Source organism: Ostrea edulis, chromosome 8, assembly GCF_947568905.1.
Source record: "Ostrea edulis chromosome 8, xbOstEdul1.1, whole genome shotgun sequence".
Classification (NCBI taxonomy): Eukaryota; Metazoa; Mollusca; class Bivalvia; order Ostreida; family Ostreidae; genus Ostrea; species Ostrea edulis.
This window is the reverse complement of record NC_079171.1, coordinates 59,613,420-59,635,895: the sequence shown is the minus strand read 5'-3', so window position 1 is coordinate 59,635,895 and position 22,476 is coordinate 59,613,420. Positions and strand designations below refer to the sequence as shown.

Genomic DNA, 22,476 nt, shown 5'->3' with positions numbered 1-22,476 from the left:
AACTGTATTTCATATGTCTTAATATAGGAAATCTTTTCAAGAACGACTGTGCCAGAAAAGTTAAAAAATTACTTGGAAGCTTTACGGCATAGTTCAGATTAAGAACCTTTGAGCCAGAAGTATTTCAATGTACCTGAACCTCCCCAACATAGTACAGAATCAAGTTTCTTAAAATCTGACATGGCTCCTGAAAAGTTAATGGAATAACAATGGGAAATTCGTTTTCCATGTGTTAAAGTGACTCAGGTGAGCGATGTGGCCCATGGGCCTCTTGTTAAGAGTTGGTAGCTCCCTCTCTCTGTGTAGGACACATTTTAAAAATCATGCAGTTTACGTGCATAAATGGAGAATGACCTGCCTTAACATACCCGCGCCCCTGCCGTGTTTCATAACAACATTGGCAAGCTGTTCTTTACCTATTAATTTTGCTATGGAATAATTGGTTTATCCAATCCAGTCAGAGTGACAAGAGGGATAAATTAATGTTGCTGAGTACAGAATTCCGTTTCTAGAGTTCCAAGGGTCTCCGCTAGCGATGTTCTCGATTTTGAAATTTTTCATGAAAGGTGAACACGACGAACAGTGATCAATCTCATAAATCCTGTAAACAATACAAACTAAAAAGGTGGGCAAACACGAAGCCCTGGATATAGGTGTGATCAATTGCCTTAGAGGAGTAAGTTTTTTCCTATCGACCAGTCACACCTGCCAAGAACCCTATACCTTGATCAGGTGAACACAGTTATCCGTAGTCAACATCAGTGTACCGAGAACGGACTAACAATCGGTCCGACAATTTTTTACCCAATGATAAGTTGCATTGGTTAACTAGAGTGTTATAACGATCATATACTTTGCAAAATGCTGACTTTAAAGGAGATTATTGATATCCCTGCACCATCAACTTGTTTGTTAATACCCTCCATTGATTTAAAAAGTTACCACACGCAGACCAATAGCTTGCATATCGAATCAGGTGAGATGTGTGAACACCATATGTAGGTGATAATGAACTATTGTTACATAATTATGGGAAGTTGAAACCTGTTTGTAATAAAATTGAGTTGTTAAATTGCTGTCAGTGTCTACTTTTAATAAAATATTTAAGTATGAAACAGAAGTGGACGACTATGTGGTGTCTTTTATTTCGAGCACACTAGGATATATTACATCGACATATCAATGGAAATTATTGTTTTTAATAAATGATACGTGGTCGATAAATATAAATGACGAATTGAAAGCTATAAGATTGATCATATTGATCATTGCCCGTTATCTTCAGCTTTTTCATCTAACAATAGCGAATTCAAAGTATGGATTATCAATTTTATTTTTATCACAATTCTTTTGAGTCTAAATATTGACTTTAACAAAAAAGTCCAATATATGTTTCACAATGTGTGACAATGGCATGGAAATAATCCGTCGCTACGAAGCGTTCTTTGCGGAAAGATAAAGAGTATGTGCAAATATCTTTATTATCGTGCTCACCAATTTTGCAAGTAGCATACACATTCATACACTCGCAAGCACATATACAGCACTCATAAAAATAACAAAAAATATAACAACAATATAACAAAATTATGACGGCCGTAAGCGTTGATCATAGGCCTAAATTTGAAGCCCTTCACCAGTCTTGGTGACTTATCCATATGAGTGAAACATTCTCAAGCAAGACGTTAAACAAGATACAATCATTCAATCAAAAATATGATTTTACAGACGATTCCACGCGTACCAGGTACAAGCTGAATGCTTTTTATGTTGCCTTATGTAGGAATACCAGTAGACTTGTCTCTTGAAATCGAAAACGGTTACATAGGATGGTGAAACGAAATATATTGACTAAAGAGTTACCACATTTTACACGACAGTCGTTTGCAGTCTTCATTACGTGGCGACGCTTTGTCGATCATTCACGCGACGTTTCTGTAGCCGCAAACGCATTTCCTGTTATTTCATGAGTTCTCCAACAATGTTCTTCAAATGCATGTGTTCGCCATAATATACAAGTGGCGAACATCTGCTCTAGCCATACAATACATACACAACTGGACATCTACAATTATACACTCGCAATCAGGAATTTTCCGTATACACTATGTCCGCTATAAACTTGAAAAAGTCGGGTATATTGTGAAAGGTGAAGATAACGAACAGTGACCAATCTCATAATTTCAATAAGCAATGCAAAGTAGATATTTGGGCAAACACTGACTCCTGGATCCACCATATGTGGAGTCATGTGTCTTGGAGGTGTAAGCTTCCCCGGGCGACAGGCAACACCCACCATGAGCCATATATCCTGATCAGTTATCTGTAGTCAAAATCAGAGTGTTAAGAACGGCCTAAACATCGGTATGAAAGACATCAAACAGCAGTTAACTCAATGATAGGTTGTATTGATGAACTAGATCGTTATAACGACGATTGTCTAACTCAAACAAAAATAAGCAGTTCACATTCACCGCTGTCGAAATGTTCAAATTTTGTCCTCACATTTAACACTCTTGACCACACAGGTCTATCAATTGAACAATTGTAATGTTACAACTTCACACTTCCACGGCATGGTCGGAACTAACATCTAAGCATTTACAAACCACTCTGCCAGCCTAGACCAGGTTTCCATAAAGACTATATGGAGAGAACAAACTATGGAACACCATCACAATTATAATAAAAAAAACATAAAATTGTGACAATATGCATAAATCAACAAGGGGTGCTTACTTCCCCCCAGGCATCTGATCATACCTCTGAATGTCCAGAGGTACGTGTTTTTCATACTCTGTATTACTGTTTTTACGATTTGCGAAATTTGAACTGTTCGTTATTTCAGTTTTTATAAATGTGCAAACATTATGTATGGGATGTGAAAACTAAATTGATGAATGAAATCCTTCATTTTATTTCGTGTATTGTGCAGTCAACAAACTGTCATCAAGAAAATATGTTAACTGTTCCTCTTCATCGTATATAAAATCTGCCAGCTCTTGCCTTTTCGTTGTAGATTTAATTCTGATCGTTTGATTTAAACTATCACCTGTTTATGGTATATACTTTTTTATTGACACTTTAATATTGATAATGTGATCGAATCCTTCCCAATTGATTGATACATCCATTATAATATATGGACATTTCAAACAAAAGGAACTCCTACATTATAAGATTTGTACTCAATGGATATTCGTTCAGAAGATCCATGGTTCCATGCAAACATTGCTGGTGTCAATCGTCTGGGTTTTCATGGTTTTCACTCCTTGAATGTAGACTAGAAGAAGATGGACTATTCGCATGGAATTTACCTCTCTTTTAAATGATATATTGTGATAGTGTGTAGGTGTGTCAAAATCTCCATCCAATAAAATACCGAAGTCACAAACCCCTTGCTGTTAAGTCTCAGTTTTACGCAAGGTGGGGTATATTTACCATATAAGGACTTTATTAAGTTATTGTATAATGACAAAGGTATTGTCCCATTCATGATGTTAACGGCCTTACAACCTATCATTGGGCCCAATGCTGTCTGACTTGTTTCATACCGATTGTTAGACCGTTCTTGACACACTGATTTCAACTACGGATAACGCCATTTACCTGATCAAGATAAAGGGCCCATGACGGATGTGACCGGTCGACAGGAGTGTTTCATCCCTTGGCACTTCATATAACTTCTGGTATAGCCGACATTCTCAACTCCATTTTGTATTGCTCATAAGCGTATTGGGATTGGTCGTTGTTCGCTATCTTTACCTTTTTATCACAGACGGTTGCTTCTTAAACAAACATGGACAACGGAATTATCCATATCTAGTGATCAGTCATCCAAATAATTACTTTATTAAACACCACTGTGATTCCACGCACGAGTATTCTGACGTTGAGCTAAAAATATGCTAGAGTTCCTCATCGTCAATATTTCCGTATTCAATCGTGATCAGGTCTTCCAACAGTCTGTTGGAATTTTCACGGCACCAATTGTGATGACCTGTTTCTATATTTTTACGAAACAGAATTTATTTTTCGTTCAAAAAGTAATAATCACCATTATCTCTTCTTTCTAAATTACAAAACGGGATAGAATTGCTGTGATACATATTTAACGTTGAAAAATTTGCTCCACATTGTATCATTTTGCAAAGGGTACTGTAGCTCTTGACATTGTAGTTTCTGTTGAGAGGTTTCACAGAAAAGTCCCCAAGAAGACGTGTGGATGGTATACAGCCCGCAGGACAAATGACAGTTGTCTTTTGGTGTGCTATCCAAGGATTTTCTAGGAATTTTAATACACGTTGTTTTATATAGCTTTCAACATCACTCCTTTTTCATTCCGTAATGAATCTGCGTTATTAATTGTCATTCAGTTGAAATACAATTTCTTAGCATATACGAATAATTTGTATTATGACAGATCAAAACATGGAAAATGATAATCCACAACAAACTGGAATTATTGCTGGAACTGTTGTTGCTGCTCTACTTGTTGCTATCGTTGGAATTGCAGTTGTAATAATTTACAGGTATGTATGCTTTCCCTCGTTTGAAAACAGTGTGTCTTGCAACCGGACCTGTATAATATTTGTGAAAATCCATGAACTTTACAGACGACGGAGAGGTGGGAAAGGATCACAGAACAGAGGAGGAATGATATCAAGTTTGTTACCAAACCGAAAGAAGACAAATAATAAATACGCGGACACTACTGGTGAGATCAATCAAGTTTCTGATTTCACTTTCAGCATTACTTTCAATAATGTTACTGGATAAAGTTGCACATTTTTAGTATAGTAACCATTTAATTCTTTCTTCAATGTAATTGATCTGGTTGTCAAATTGAGAATTATCTCCAGAGAATTAGAAATTCCCCTGAACTTTTTGTGAATGTAAACTAGTGTGTATTTATAGTATGCATTTGTACTATTGTATTTTACTGAACATACAAGTGTCATTCACAAACTCATGATAAAATGCCAATGTCAATCAGAAGTACGTGTACTTTTATCGATATAAATGTATATTTAATTGCTGGAATAGAATTTAGAAATCCACTTCAAAGTTAAGGATTATCTCCCTCATGTATAGCTATTATTCTTGAACGAATTTGGCTCGCTGCATTTTTGGAACTCTAGTTTTCCCTTTAGCTCATACAAGTTTAGTTTTTATTTCGATTTTCCAAAATTTCGGCTTGAGCAAAACTAAAGAGACATTATTTGTCGAAATGTGCATCTGGTGATTTAAAACTGGTACCGTACATTTTTTGCACTCCTACATGTTTAACTTTTCTTAGGAATCGAAAACTCGTCTGAGACTCAGTTTGCTGCAACAGTTGAAGCGGATGACAATGGTTACTATAACATTGCCGAAATCAACACATGTATTAAGGTTGAAGATCTTCGCCGTGCCATTGCTGAAAAAGCCGATGATGAGAATAAAATATTTATTTCGGAATACAAGGTACTAAAATGTCGTTTTTGTTTCGTGTAGATCCATTTGAGTGAAGCACGTGGTATTCTGCTTATATTATTTTCAACTAACAAGCGTGGAAATATATTTACCGATTGGTAACACAATGGGGCATGTACTTTCAAATCCGTAAATCAAGAATATATGCATAAAATGTTTAACGTCACGTATTGCATTTACATGTACCTGGGTTATATCATATTGACTTGAAGTATTAATAGTAACTTGGAAATATACAAGTTTATTACCGTGAAAGTCAATTTGGTTGGCCTTTTCCAATATTCTCTTCTGTTGTTCAGAGACTTCCTTCCGGAAATCAAAGTATTTGTCATGCAGCACAAAAGGCAGAGAACACTGCGAAAAATCGTTTCAAAACTACCTTTCCCTGTACGTAATTCTCAACCACTCGATTTTGTATACGTGGTCGTAATCACAGTAAACATTACTCCTTACACTGAGATTCACATATACTCTTTCTTCTAGATGAACATTCAAGAATTATCCTTAAAGAGAAATGGAACGACTTGGACAATGATTATATCAATGCAAATTTCATCAAGGTAATTCAATTAGGGTAACCTACACAACATTTCAACATAACTAGTGATAAAAGAACGTACGAATTATGACAGCAATTAATGCATGGTATCTCATTTCAGGATTATCATGGTGAAAAGCGCTACATCGCAGCTCAAGGTATCATTCAATTTGCATTTATGTGTAAACAATCGTATATCATTCATACTACATGCAAGTAACTTTTTTTCATATTATATTGCGTGTAGGGTAAAACAGATGGTTCTACGTAACTATTTTATTTAAGACATAATAGTGGCAACAATGACATTATTTTCATAATGTTTCACATAATAATACTAAGTTGGTACACTATCTTATGTAGTACACTTTCGTTTCCTTGTGGTGCTATTCATAACTATATAATTTGTGCAAATGACAAGTTTGAAATAATCTTGAAGCAAGGTACCATTGTACCTTTTTTCACATTGTTCTCATTCATAAGGTTTGAACCATGCATGCATGAAACACTTAAACACTATCATAATAAATCAAATATTGTGGCAGATATAACTGATTAAAGCCCTTTTGTATATAGGACCAAAAACAAATACTTTATCAGACTTTTGGAGAATGGTTTGGCAGGAAAACGTTCAAGTAATTGTCATGCTCACCAATATCGTGGAAAATGGAAAGGTATGTATTTTAGATCAAAGTGAAATGATAGTGTGATGTTGCTCATTCAGAAATAATATACATTCATGAAATATATAATTAGCAATGTCGTTAATTCAATGGAAACATATGCTATCAGAATTATCAGTGTCGATTTAGATCAGGGTTTTGTGAACTGTGCCATGACTCAGATGTATGAATATAATCTAATTAATCTTTCACCAAATATTCAGCATAATCTTTGTTGATTTTATCGGATACATCTTTAAGAGGGGAGTTTCCGTGTCGAGACAGCTATTGGCAGGAGAAAAAAAAACACTACCGCACTACTAAAGAACAATTGCTGTTATTAATATCAGAGTCAAACATACATGCATTTTGTAGGTTAAATTTCTGAAGCACCTATCGATAAGTTAATGCTGTCTAAACCTGAACTAAACATTCATCTGAATAGGATTTTAACTCCCAAAGGTTATGGAGTCTCATTGTATTTATGTTTTGTATTTCAGCTAAAATCTATTATTCAATACAAACGTTCTTAAGAATTACCACACTAGTGAACAAGTTTGCATATATATATATATATATATATATATATATATATATATATATATGTATCATGAAAGATGGAGATGATCCCACCTGGTGTGTCCAGAGGTCTGTGTTTGCCCAACTGTCTATTTTGTATTGCTTGTAGGACTTATGACATTGATCACTGTTCGTTATAATCACCTTGCATAACGAACAGTAATCAATCTCATATCTTCTATAAGCAATACAAAATAGATAGTTGGGCAAACACGGACCCCTGGACACCCCAAAGGTGGGGCCATGTGCCAAGGAGGAGTAAGCACCCCTGTCGACCGGTCACATCCGACGTGAGCCATGTATCTTGATAAGATAAACGGATTTAACCGTAATCAAAATCAGTATGTTAAGAACGGCCTAGCAATCTGTGTGAAACACATCATGCAACTGTTGACCCAGTGATAGGTTCTATTGGCGAACTAGATCGTTATAACGACCATATATTTTGCGAAATGCTGACTTCAATCGAGACTGCTGAAACCCCTGAATCATCAACTTGTTTGTTTGTCATGTAATATCTAATATATCAACAGGCTGTGACTAATTTGGATCCACAGTTGAGTTAGAATCCCGAAGTTGTAAAATTCACAACGTGTTTACATCATTCTAATATGGAGTTGGTATCCTACATGTAACACCTTCCCTGGGGTCATGATATTTCCTTGGCGCCTAATAATATCTGTATGACCCTTGCTTCAAAGATATTTCGTACTGAATTTGAAATTGAAATGAACTGGTAGTTATCGAAGGAAGTTAAAAATGTTTATTGTTGATACATCTGTTTAATGACTATGATCTTTTTTGGTCAAACTATGATATCATACTCCTATAGGATAATGAAACTTATAAGTTTGGAGAAGTGCATCTTTGCAAGCCAAGTGTTCGATGCGTTTACTGTTATTTTCCCCTGGCATATGTAGTTGCATTTCTAGACATTAAAATATCGCGATTTGACTTTCCGAGTCATCGAATCAAATTGCGTCATACAAACAGTTTGGTTTGAGTAATGAGGGTTATCGTTTCTAACCATTTTATACTTTTGTGACTCCTATCTTGCACACTGAATTTAATGAAAATGACCCCATATGCAAGTCTGGGACCAGAACGTTTTTTCTAGTTCGACTGACCCATTTTACATTGCACACCGCAGAATTCAATTTTCAAATGAAAAACGCGAAAGACTGGTCATCAAACAAAGACTTGGTGTCATTACTATTGGAGAAATGATGAGAAAATGAGAGAAAATGTCCAGAGATTGCTGAATCTGGGAAACGCTTAACAAATACTAGTACCAGAAAATATTGCGTGCAGAAACTGAGATAAAATGATATTGTCCCCACTGACACAATGCAAGTAACCGGCCATAAGCATGTCAACTCTATCAATGATTACTCAGAAATTACAATCAGAAAACAAAAAGAGATGTCCACATTATTATCAACGACAAAGAATCAACAGTCTACTGGACAGGCCTCGTCTACAGTACCTCGACCTGCTGCGGTTCCCATCATTCAACAAGCACAGTCTCTTTTCTCTGGAGCCGTATTAAATGTAACACATTTCAACATATTTACTTACCAAAGTGCCTCACATGAATTCTTCCCGCCCTCAGATCCAAAGAAACCATTATATCAACGAGTTGGATAAACCAAATAGCAAAAGACGCAATTACATATGTTCTATTTATCTCATGTAAAACTTATACGGTACCAATTTTGATGCATCAAATGCGTATTTCGACAAATAATGTCTCTTCAGTGATGCTAAACCGAAATGTTTGAAATCCAAAATAACTATGAAGTTTTGGAGCTAAATATAGCCAAAAACAGCGTGCCAAAAAAAGTGGAACCAAATTCGTCGAAGGATAAGAGCTATGCATGAGGGAGATAATCCTTAATTTTGAAATTAATTTCTAAATTTTATAACAGCAATTAAATATACATTCGTATTTTCAAGCTAGTAACGAAGTACTTAGCTACTGGGCTGTAGAGACCCTCGGGGACTAACAGTCCACCAGCAGAGGCCTCGACCCAGGGGTCATAATGTAAAACTTATACGGTACCAATTTTGATGCACCAGATGCGCATTTCGACATACGTCTTCTTTTCACTTTTGAGAAGATCCCCAATATGTTAGAAACAGCTGATTGACTTTGTTTTGAATCCGTGGCTCAGACGTCATACTTAAATGTCTTCCTTACGTGGGAACAAATAGTGCGCTTATAATTCATTCATATACAATACAAAAGGGTATTTTTGTAAAAGAAACCATGGATGGAAATTGTGTTGTAAGGCATTATAGTATATAAGTAATAATGACTTTGCTATTCCAACAGAATATAACAACTACTGACCGAGCATTTATTTTCGACGTAGGCGTGACTTACTGATAAAAGTTTGATGTCGCCGTCTTTTTTTAAATAAACGTGTTGCAAGGATCAATGAAAGTGATATTTTAATGCCGCGTTATTAGAAAGTTGAATAGTTTACAAGTGGAAATAGAAGTGTTTTTGTATTTGCATTTATAATCGTGACAAAAGGTTTTTACATACACGTCAACAAAACAAAATCGTTTGGAAATTGAAAAGCATGCGAACAGTTGGAAGGATTTAAGTGTCTCTATTTGCTTATTTTAAAAATGGAATTATAATGTAATATTTGTTTTAGAATTTAAACTTTAATAATGCATGAAAGGTGAAGATAGCGAACAGTGATCGATCTCATCACTCCTTTAAACAATAGAAGTTAGATAGTTGGGCGAACACGGACCCCTGGACCCACTGGAGGTGAGATCAGGTGCCTAGGAGGAAGAAGCATCCCCTGTCGACCGGTCACACCCGTCGTGAACCCTATATTCTGATCAATAATTCAATATGCAAATTATTTTATTAGAAGTTTAGCGAGACGGACAGCTTTCTAATTTGACGTGAAAACGCAATGACAGAAAACATTAGCGTCGAGAATAAATGTTTCATAAACAAAAACGAAAAAGTGTAAACATAAGCTAAAATATACAATTGAATTAGACAGGGGATAACCATATTGTCATATGTTATTTGCCATCATTATTGCTGATTTAACATCCGCCAGGATCCGTTTTATCACTAAATCGACCATTAAATCAGTATTAACGGTGACAAATAACAAATAGTGAATTTCTAAGAAAATTCCAAGTCAATCCTTTACAATCTACAGAGTGGTGGAAAAGTTCCCTGTGTCCGTCTTTAAACGCGACCCGGAAAAGAGTAATCAGGTAATCACGGCGTAGAAATGTAATACATTGATGCATATCTCTACACTAATCACATCCAAAATTTATGAAATATAGGTGTAGTGTAACGGAATCAGTCAGAGGGACCACGATTGTCTATCCCATACTGTTGTCGTTGTGATGACATTTTGTCTAAATACAAAGACGGACGATTTTCGGGGTTTACGATAATGTTTATAGATATTCGATCATGTACCTTAACCAAATACCAGTAGTGGGCGGTTTGTGCTTGAATAAGCGCCACTCGGTTTTAATAGAGGACACAGATACATTTTCCGAATTTATGCTCAAGGTTAAGATAAACAACTTAACAGTTGCGGCTTTCAATGTTTCATAATTAATAAGATATGAGTTAGGAATTTTGAAATTGATTACTGCTCGTTATCTTCACCTTTCATATGTCACATTTTCTTTCAGACCAAATGTATTAAATATTGGCCAGACGCAGATAAACCTTTAGATATAGGTCAATGTAGAATTGCCCTCTTGGAGGAAACTACCTATGCATTTTATACTGTACGCAAAATGTCGGTTAAGAAGAAAAATGTAAGTTCAAATGAAAAACAAAAAACAAGCACTTATATGATTTATTCTTAATGCTAATGTAGTAAAGAATCGATGTCACATTTCTTTAAAAAACATTTTAAATGTTATAGAGCGATGTAATCGATGACAATGAATGCATTTAAACAATTTTGATAATAAGTAAACGTTGCTTACTTTATCAGTCACCGAACAAGAAGACTGTCTTCCAGTTCCACTACAACGCCTGGCCAGATCACGGTACCCCAGAAGAGCTTGGATTGGTTCAATTTCATAGATCTGTCATCAAGAAATCTCAGTCTGAATCTTGTTTCTTAGTGCACTGCAGGTTGATATTCATGTATCTACGCTTAAAAGCTATATATAGTACGATGTGTTTGCCCAACCATCTATTTTGAATAGCTTATAGGAGTTATTATATTTTTCACTGTTCATTATGTTCACCTTTCATAATAGATGTAGTTGGTAATATGGGTTCTGCGCTCGTTTTGCAAAAAAAAAATCAGTTCAATTTGGATTCTCATATCCGGCGTTCAAGATATGTATATATCACAAGTCATCTTTTGCTAAGTGTCCTACATCAGAAGTATAAATCGTGTTTTCTTAAATAACCTTAGAATGAGTCACAATGTATTTTGGTATGATAACGAATTTTACCACTACGACACTGAGCGCCATGCTTAGTCGAAGTTTGAAGTACTTTGAACTGGCGACAAAACTTTATCAATATGAGATACTTGAATGATTGATTGAAAAGTAGCACAGCATGTTGATAAACGCTTTATTTTACCGTTATATGATGTCGGGTTCACGGTGGATATGACCGGTTGATATTGGATGATTACTACTCCAAAGTAATGGGCCCACTTCTGGTATATTGAGGGATCCATGTTTGTGCTATTCTGAAGTTTGCGTGCTTTAGTAATTATGCGATTAATTGCTGTCCGTTATTGTCAGCTTTCATGTGTACAACATCACCATTTGATCAATTTTTCATTATTGGATTTGAATATTAATATCATACGTACTAATATTGGATTGTATTATCGTCTTATTGATTTTTTTATATATTCAATGTTTCTGTAATAATCATCATCCATGTAATGCTAGTGCCGGGGTTGGCAGGACGGGGACGTATATTGGTCTGGATTCCTTGCTGAGGCAGGGGCGTGATACAGGAGAAATGGACGTTTTTGAATTCGTCAAACAGATGAGGGAGGACCGCATGACCATGGTTCAAACCCCCGTAAGAAACAAAAAACGGATTACAATTTAAAAAAAAACCTCGCAAAATAGAATCTGCAATACCATTCAAGAAGTGAACTTACTTATATATCCATATGCTGATCGAACCGAATATATGGATTAATTCATGATATAATGTTGATAGTTTTTCCTTCAGAAACACATTATGTGGTATTCTCAATAAAATAGTATTTGTTTAACATCAAAACATGGTCTGGTATGACGTTGTTAAACATGATGAAGCTGTTAGCAACTATCGAGTTTAACAAGAGGAATAAATTAATTAAATGGCATGATTAATTGTTGTTGTTTTTTCAGGAGCAATACGTATTTCTGCATAAAGCGCTACTATGTGAGTATCAAGGGAAAGGAACCACAACGTCGGAAGCTGACTTCCCAGCGAAAGCCAATATGCTGTTGAACGATGATTCACCATTGAATCAACAAGAACTGTATGAAGAATTTAAGGTAGAAAGATATGAAACTATGAATTAAAGGGACACTTACCAATCTAATACAATCTTTACAGAATACAAGTTATTTATCAATGAAAGAATTTGGGTTTTCGATTTCTTTTTTCTCTTCGAAATAAAAACAGGAAAAAGTCATGAAATCAAAAGATGCGGAAGAAAAAGCCATTTCGGATTGTCCCATTTTATAATGTGAAATTCGGCTCATTACTCCTACGGGGATTTTTTTAAAGTTATATAATTTACATAAAAAACAAATGGTAAATGTTCATACTTTCTATAGTCATTGTCAACACTGAAGCCATCATATGGGGACTCGGATAAAGAGGAAGCCACGCTGCCCGAAAACAAGTCCAAAAATGTCAGCATGAGTATTTTACCAGGTAAATGCATGCCCAACGAAATCAAATTTCACATTCCATTCATATGGTTTTAATAAAATGTGTCTTCACAGAAATTCGGGTGTCAAATAGCCGTTTCTGTTTTTATCAAACTTTGAGACCACCAGAAGCCAATTTTATGCCAAGCTACTGCATAAAACCGACCAAAATGCTCTGTTCAAAATTTCAGTTATCCTCTCTGAAGGGATATAAACATTGTTGCCATTGGATTGAACAGTTCTGAAATTATACTTCAAATTGCAAATAGTATATAGTTAGGAGAATCATAACAAATTTACGTTGTCAATATCATTGTATCCATTGCAGTGTCCAAATATAGACCTTATTTGACATCACATGTTAAGGGAAGAAATGACTACATCAATGCAGTTATTCTACCGGTACTTTCTTAAATTCATTTGCTAAAAAAGCCACAAATAACAATTATGAGATTGATCACTGTTCGTTATTTTCACCTTTCATATAACAACAAAAAATAACCCATCAATGATTTCTACAGAAGCGATTATGTGTCTCATGTTTGCTACTTAAAAAAATAAATTACTTTATTTCTTTTTTAAAATACACCATATCCAAGACATTTACAAATGCAGCCGGATTAATCATGACACAGGCGCCCTTGTCTGACACGGAGGTGGATCTATGGAGATTATGTATGGACCACGAGATTGATGCTATCGTGGTTCTACATCAGCCTCACGAGGTTTCATTAGCTAGATATTGACAGCTATTCATTCTATTAATTAACTTAAAACCAAACTGCTTACAGCACCCATTCTTTACGTCATTGCGTATGGATCCTTTTAATCAAAACATCTAAGTGACGGTTTCAGGGATTATTTTATTCATTTTTTGTTTTCGTTTTTTTTTTTTTTTTTCTGTTATAAAACTTATATATTCTATCGCGTTTTTAAAATTCATTATTATTGTTGTAACTGATGTTTTGTTTATTTTCAAATACATGGTGTTGTGGTTTTGCATTTACAATCCTACTAAATGTATCGTCAGGAAAATAAGTGGCTCCCAGGAAGAGGATCATCTTTGTCTTGTCCGCCATTTACTGTCACCACCGGCAATACAGGAAGCAGAATGGATGACGTAAATCAAGATAGGCTGGTTATTTCAAACAATGTACGTTACGTAACGTTTTAAAGAAAACAGGTATATTGAACCTCTAGAAAAGGTTTTACTATTTGATTGTACATTATTGCATCGTATACCTTATTGGTAATATCACTAAAATACCTCATCCCATGGGGTTGACGGGTACATATCATCATATGAAACGCAAGCCACTCATGTTGCCTCAATTGTCTGCGCTTGTGAACGGAATAGAATGTCAGAATTAATTTGATTGTTCATGCCTGTAAACAGGAAATTAGATGCAAATTAGCCATATGTACACATCAATATATTATAAAATATATTCTAAAACAAGACAGTATATTATTAACTTCATAGTTATTTCGGATTTCAAACATTTCGGTTGAGCATCACTGAAGAGACATTGTTTGTCGAAATGTGCATCTGGTGCATCAAAATTGGTACCGTATAAGTTTTACATTATAGCAAATCTAGCACAATCTTGGAATTCAAAGTCTTCAAGGATTTGTCTTAATTTTTAATTAGGAGGAGACGAGGAAAATGGATATCTACCAGGTACCATTTGAATGCGACATTGCTGTTCTAAAGGGGGTTGAGCTACTTTTAGAAATTGAGAAGAACCCAACGTTTACTTCTGTCGTAATCAGCAAGTACGTGTTTTGTTTAAATTCCCTGTGAATTCAGCTAAAATATAAAGTGCACAATGCTGCACATGGGAATGTGAAGATCCAGACCATACATGTAACTCCGTGAAGGAACACACATTTGAAAACCGATCATATATAATATAACCTATAATATAACATATTATATAAGAAACCAATTGAAAGGCATATACAGCATATGGTAGTAAATGGATACCGGTTTATATGTGGACTTTTCATTGAGAAAATACACTTTATGTTTTCCTTTTATTTTCTTGTGATTTATTTTTTTAGTTATTTCAATTTGTTTGCTTCTTGAAGCGATGGTGCTGGACCAGCAGGGATTTTCTGTGTTTTACACAACGCCCTACAACAGCTTCGTATTAACGGAGAAGTGGACATTTTTACAACGGTCAGGCAAATACAGATTAGAAGAACAGAGGTCATCACAAAGATGGTAAAACAAAAACAAAAACAAAACACAAAAGCTATACAGTTTAGAAGTTCTTGTTGCAAACTGGGATCTTTAACATATAGAACTATTTCATTAGAGCTCGTGGTAATGAATATTCAAGTTATGAAAGTCTTCTACATTTAGGAAACTTGTTGAGATTAACGAAAAAAAAAAACTGATGATAAGGATATTTTTTTTCTTTCTCTTTTTAAAAACCTTTAAACCTTTCATTTTTCAAATTCCTGTTGTAGGAGGAATATAAAAGATGCTATCAACTAGTGTCACAGTCAACGGCTGCAGAAGGAATATATGCCAATCTTTGAAAACATAGTACTTGTTGACATTTTACATCGCATTTAATAACAAAAATGATCTACAACCATTACTAACATTGAATGTTATACACACCATTCATGGTATATCCCCTATTGCTTGTTGCTTTTTTCTTCAATATATCATTTACGTTACTAATATGTATCGAAATATTACCAAGATCAAGAACATTACCTTAATTATCAATCATATGCCATTTGTTTAATCTTTAGACATGGTCGTACTTAAGACATGATTTATTAAACTATTTATGAGATGCTTACTTTATTAGTCCAGGTTAAAAGGCATATACCTTTTATTTACTATTTCATTCTATATTTTATCTAAATATATCCATCTATCTAAGATGCATTGCTGCCAATGTCCTGCCTATTTAAATACAGCTCTATGCAATCATTCTGCAATGTATGTAGTTTTAAACAATCAAAATTAATTCGTAGTGTAATGATTATGCAACTATTATGTTTATATTTTACTTGCAGTAAAAATAAAGACAATCGTTTGATCAAAATAAACTTGAGCTTGTGTTTGCCTTTTGAGAGAAAGTTTGAATGTTGTAGATAATAAATTCCACATCGGACATGAATGTAAATAGTGATACTAAATTTTATGAGGAAATATTTGTTGATGGTACCAGGTACTCGTATGAATTAGTAAAGTTAGCTATTATTTTTGTATCCAAAGGATTGTTTTATTTAACTGAAAGACAAACAAGTTTGAATTGAAATTGGGAAAGAAATCATAGCCATACACGTGCTTTGTGGATTGTTGGACGTCATATGTAATGTTACTGCTAGTTTTGGCTACTTTTGATTCGAAAACCAAAGTTTTGAGAAACAAAAAGAGCAAAATAACGAGCAGATGATTAATTTCATAATTCCCATAAAGAATACAGCCTTAAAGACCCCCAAAACACCGTACGGTTGCTCCACGGATGACTGAATGTGGGCGGAGCTTTTCCATGGTCAATGTTATTTACCTGGAATTCACCTGGCCAAGAGATCGGTTGTTGTGTATACTTTTATGATATACACAGGAAATTTCTCAGGTTATTACAAATTATGCTTAGTGTCTTGATTTGTGCAAAAAAAATAATAATTCAAATTTCTACCTACATGCATACCGCATTTCTATTTCCCGTAAACCTTCAAACGTGGTCATATTTATGCATTGAAAATGACAGGTTTAGCCCATTTCCTAACCTTTGCTTTTTAAAACTTCTAATTAAATTGTTATGTATCGTATATAAATAGTTTCCGAAATATGATATTACCCGGCGTTTCCAGGTACTTCCTGGTGTCCTGGGAGTTCGCGGTGTCGTGGGTGTAGTAGTTAAAATATCCATGTTTCGAGAGAATGAATAAATCCAAGTAGATCTGTGCACATGTACAACCAAATGAAGAATGGTCAAGATACCCCTCAATATGGACCGTCTGTAGGGTCTCTGTAGGTGTAGTGTTTGCGTATGGTGGTATCCCAAACAGAAGCTGACACGAAGTCTCTCTCTCTCTCTCTCTCTCTCTCTCTCTCTCTCTCTCTCTCTCTCTCTCTCTCTCTCAATATAAAGCCGTGATAAATTATAAATAGAAATATCTCAATAACTTATTTATACCTTTTTACTGTTGTTTGATTTCTGATTGTGTAATTTATAATCCATGTGGTATCTCAAACAGAAGCATTTTTAAAACTACTGTAACAGTTTTACGCATGGGCAATATAACCATTATACATGTTGATGTGCTGCGCCAATAAAGAATTGTTCATGTTTTTATAAATATAAAGCCACAATAAATCATTAATAGATTATATTCCAATAGCTTGTGTTTGTTTTGTTTTTTTTATTATTATTATTGTTTGATTTCTGATTGTTTAATCTATAATACATGTATAAAGATGGAGAGAGAAAATACGATGATAAATTGCATTGTATAGGGGACGTTAGAAATTAAAATATTCTAGGTGCGAGTCAATGCTATCAAAACTCAGATATACTGGGGCTTTCCTCGAGATCTGAAGACTGCCGGTCATCATTAGCCATGATTGTTGTCAAAACATCTCTCTCAGGTAGCTGTAGACCACGGTCTCTGCAAACGTCAATCAACCTAAGCTCTATTGTTAAAAGTTTGATTGACCAACGGCTTATCATTGATCGCGACACAGGTAAAATTTGGGGGCGTTAACTTAAAGTTGGGTCTTTAAGAGTTGGACAAACATGGACACCTTTAGGTATGCCAGGGGATGAGTCAAGTGCCTAGAAGGAGTAAGCATTCATTGTTTACCTGCACACCACCCATGATCCCTTTATCTTGATCAAGTACACGGAATAACCCCTAATAAAACCGTTCTCTAAAGAAGGGTGTAATCGTTAATAACACATCAGAAAACATTTGACTCGATATAAAATAGGATGGCGACTTTCGAAACTAAGCAATTGTTCCTTTCGTTGTCATTCTATTACATATTGACCCATATCTTAAGTTGATATTATCAGGATAAAAGTAATTTTGATATTAATTCCTCATAATTATAGGGCGTCTATCCCGAGTAGATCATTAGAATAACACTGTGCATTTGAAAAAGTCGAATATAGTTTAACAAAGGAAAGATGAAGATACCGAACAATGATCAATCTCATAACTCCTACAAGCAATGCAACATATTATATATAACTTACTTTGTTAAATACCACTCTGATTCAACGCACAAGTTCTCTGAAGTTAAAATAAAAAATATGCCAGAGTTCCTCATTGACAATATCCTCGTGGTCTTTAGTGATCAGGTCTTCCAACAGTCTTGTGGAATTCCCATGGCCACAAAGTGTGCTCCTTTGTTATCAGACTTGTTTCTATATTCATATGAAGCAGAATTTATTCAAAAACTTCTACGCGAGAAGAAACGATCTCTCGCCGTGTCCTTCAACTCGACATTTAGATATATCGATGACGTTTTGTCTATTAACAATATAGCTTTCATTCATCTGTCGATTTGATATATCCCTTTGAGCTCGAAATAAAGGACACCACAGAGTCGTCCACTTCTGCTTCACACTTAGATATTTTATTGAAAGTATATATTAATGGCAAACTAACAACTCAGCTGTATGACAAACGGGATGATTTCAATTTTCCCCATCGTCAACTTCCCATATCTATGTAGCGATATTCCATCATCACATGCATATAATGTTTATATATCTCAACTGATTCGATATGCAAGAGCTTGTTCTACGTATAGTCAGTTTTAAATCAAGGTAAGCTACTGACAAACAAATTGATGGTACAGGGGTTTCAACAGTCTCGATTGAAGTCAGCATTTCGCAAATTCTATGGTCGTTATAACGACCTAGTTCGTCAATACAACCTCAGATTGGGTCAATTGCTGTCTGACGTGTTTCATACCGATTGTTAAGCCGTTCTTGGCACACTGATTTTGACTGCGGATAACTCCGTTTACCTGATCAGGATATATGGCTCACGGTTGGTGTGACCGGTCAACAGGAGATGCTTACTCCTCCTAGGCACCTGATCCCACCTCTGGTGTGTCCAGGGGTCCGTGTTTGCCCAACTATCTATTTTGTATTGCTTATAGGAGTTATGAGATTGATCACTGTTCGTTATCTTCACCTTGCATTATATAATTTGGACAATGTTATGACATATCAATAAAAAGGATTTTTATTTATTAATTTTGTCATTGAAATAGCCATCACCAACGGTGACACAAAATCAGTTTCAGTAATTTCAATTAACGTTATGTGTTGTTTGAATGGTATGTTAACAAATCTTTAAATACTACCATGAGATAAATAGACTACGATTAGTGGGGGAAGCATGTAAACGCTTACAATATTATCCTTTACACTTTGTGAATCGGGATTTGCTCTCTTATGTGACACTTAATATATGGTACCAATTTTGATGCATCAACTGCGCATTTCGACAAATAATGCATCCTCAGTGATGCTCAACCGAAAGTTCTCAAATCCGAAGTAACAATGAATTTTAAGAGCCATTTTAGCGAAAAGCAGAGTGCCAAAAAGTGGAATCAAATTCGTTCAAGGATAAGAACTATGCATGAGGGATATAATCCTTAATTTTGAAATGAATTTCTAAATTTTAGCACAGCAATTAAATATACATCCGTATTTTCAAGCTGGCAACGAAGTATATAGTTACATAGAATAGCTAGTTGGGCAAACCCGGACCCATGAACAAACTGGAAGTGGTATCAAGACTGTATTGTCTAGGAGGAGTAAGCAATCCCTGTTGACAGGTCACACCCGCCGTGAACCCTATATCCTGATTGGATATTTATTCTCTTTACTTATTTACAATGTATTTATTTAGTTTATGCGAAGTGTCATATGTCATCATTATTTTCTACTTGTGATTGTCAAGAAAGAGCATGTATATGGCTGATGACCCGGAATCCCAATAAAGTATTGGTATCCTTAACGTGAATTAATGTGTTATGTATGATAATATAAGCCACATAACATACATGATACAAGTTGTTACAAGAGAACTACGGTAAAAACATAGGGTACGATCGGACCATCGTATGAGACGATGTGGTACGTCTGTGCTACGATATGATACGAAGAGTACAATGAGAAAAAGCATCACGTGACACAGTCCCTGCAACGTTCTACTTTACCAATTTCCTTTCATCCACGTTACATATTTACCGTTCGCTCTCCTCGCGTTCTTCTCTGTTGATTTTTTTGCGCTCACCACCCGTTCACAAAGCGTTTACTATGTATGCACTGTTTACTGTCATTCGGGACACCAAAGTTAAATGATCAATGTTCATGGCATTGCAAAAATGAAAAAAAGGAACATGAACGTAAGAATAATCTATAAAATACAAATGCCAGGATTATAAACTGCAAATATTCAAGGAAAATTTCAGATAACTCTATCAATATCAAGGAATAGAATACATCATTTTTATTAATACAAAAAGAGTTTGCTTTAAAAGTGAGACGTACTGGATGAGAGAAAAAGATGTAAGTGTCTGCACTTGTGAATTCAACACTGATACATGTAGATGTAACGAGGAACGGGCGTTGGAACATGTATAAAAATGAGGCAGTTTCAGTTAATAAATACATCCCCTCCTGAATTATCATTTTAGCATTTTCAAGTTTGGACAAGAACACAATTTATCATATTTTATTTTGTCTCACTTGACAAGAATTTTGAGAAGCCCATTTTTTTCTTAACTCGATGCTACAATCGAATCCCGAATGTCAAACTCAGTTCGCATGTATTCCCGATTTCCTTTTCGCCTATATTTATGAAAAATATTGTCAATAAATGCACTTACCATTTCCTCAAATTTGAAACTTTTCTATCGTTTGTCTATAATATATATTATTACTACAGAAACTTGATCAGAAGAGTCGGATCACGTCGAGTTGACGGTCGTGAATCATCAGATCGCACGAAACGCGAAGCGTCAAGTTTAATCTGATGATTCAAGCCTCTCAATTCGACATGATCCAACTCTTCGGATCAATATACTGTAGTAATGATAAATTTATTATATACCCCCTTATGCATTTAAAATCCGGATTTATAAGTTAATAAATGTAATCAAAATTATCAAAAACAGACATATCATGAAATCATGTTTTGTATACGCAGTTTTGTTTTGATGCGGTCAATATTTTCCACAAATAACGTTGCGTTGATGTATTGTGACGTCATTGTGACAGCATCAGTTTCAGAGGATACTGATACGGAATCAGAAAACCAGTGTGGTGATCCGGAAAACCGGATCACACGCTGTGAAATCCACAGTATCAAAGAGCGATACATTGATGGGTATATAATGAAAAGATGTATTGTTTTTCTTGTACATTCTGCCTCAGATACAATAGACGTGCATTTCTGTATAATAAACAGTTATCTACGTCAAAAATATGCAAATATTGCACAATCTAAATGTAAATCCATGGTCTCGCTAAACGGTTTATACAAACATTGATTATGGGATTGTTTTCTCAAGTCGACATGCTTGACATGTATTTGCAATATAGTGAATTACACAAAATCAACGTGGGAATATACCGTTGATACTATTTGGAAGCGTTCAGGTGTCAACATACTACCCGTGCTGTTTGTTTAATGTATTTCCTTGACTCCTTTCGGGGATGTTTTTTAATTACATCTAATCCCAACAACCGCGCTCGTACATTTTGAAGTCATACATATACATCCGTAATCATTCTGACTGAATCATTAGACTACCTTTATTTCACATACATTGTTTATACTCTCTTATTGAGAAATTAAACACCATGTAGGTGAAGTCAAATTAGAATACTTGTACATGTCGTTTACCTATTTGATCCGCCCAATATTCATAATATATATATAAAAACGTCAATGACTTTGAATACTATCGAAAATATGTTTCTACTGTTCATGTATGCATGCATCTGTACATGTGATGCTGTAAATAATGTACACAAACATTTTCTTTTCTTTGTGCATGATTATTGCGTGCATTGGTGTGAAATTTACGATCAGTTCATGAGAAATATATACGTCCAGTACTTTTACAAAAACGAACAATCAGATGTATTCATATACATATTCCCTACCTGATTATAAAATAAGGAAGTAACACCAAATGAATCGACCATTTTGCTTTCACTGTGCGCTCATTGTTCACCATTTCCTTAACGATTACCAAATTGCGTTCAGGGTTTGCATTGCTTGCGTTCACTGTGCACTCACCGTTCGCTCTGC

General features: G+C 35.1%; 1 protein-coding gene across 1 annotated transcript in view; it reads left to right on the top strand.

Annotated features, from left to right (window-relative positions):
- Positions 1-16,233, top strand: part of LOC125660784 (receptor-type tyrosine-protein phosphatase T-like) — a 73,896-nt gene extending 57,663 nt beyond the window's left edge. The window contains exons 15-32 of the mRNA XM_056147742.1: positions 4,424-4,532; positions 4,617-4,717; positions 5,300-5,466; positions 5,775-5,862; positions 5,959-6,035; positions 6,135-6,171; positions 6,590-6,687; positions 10,942-11,070; positions 11,253-11,395; positions 12,178-12,313; positions 12,631-12,780; positions 13,066-13,165; positions 13,490-13,563; positions 13,761-13,886; positions 14,192-14,314; positions 14,813-14,937; positions 15,253-15,388; positions 15,637-16,233. Of these exons, the coding sequence (XP_056003717.1) occupies positions 4,424-4,532; positions 4,617-4,717; positions 5,300-5,466; positions 5,775-5,862; positions 5,959-6,035; positions 6,135-6,171; positions 6,590-6,687; positions 10,942-11,070; positions 11,253-11,395; positions 12,178-12,313; positions 12,631-12,780; positions 13,066-13,165; positions 13,490-13,563; positions 13,761-13,886; positions 14,192-14,314; positions 14,813-14,937; positions 15,253-15,388; positions 15,637-15,708 (1,991 nt within the window). The 3' untranslated portion in view covers positions 15,709-16,233. The remainder of the gene's footprint in view (positions 1-4,423; positions 4,533-4,616; positions 4,718-5,299; positions 5,467-5,774; positions 5,863-5,958; positions 6,036-6,134; positions 6,172-6,589; positions 6,688-10,941; positions 11,071-11,252; positions 11,396-12,177; positions 12,314-12,630; positions 12,781-13,065; positions 13,166-13,489; positions 13,564-13,760; positions 13,887-14,191; positions 14,315-14,812; positions 14,938-15,252; positions 15,389-15,636) is intronic.
- Positions 16,234-22,476: the final 6,243 nt, after the last annotated feature.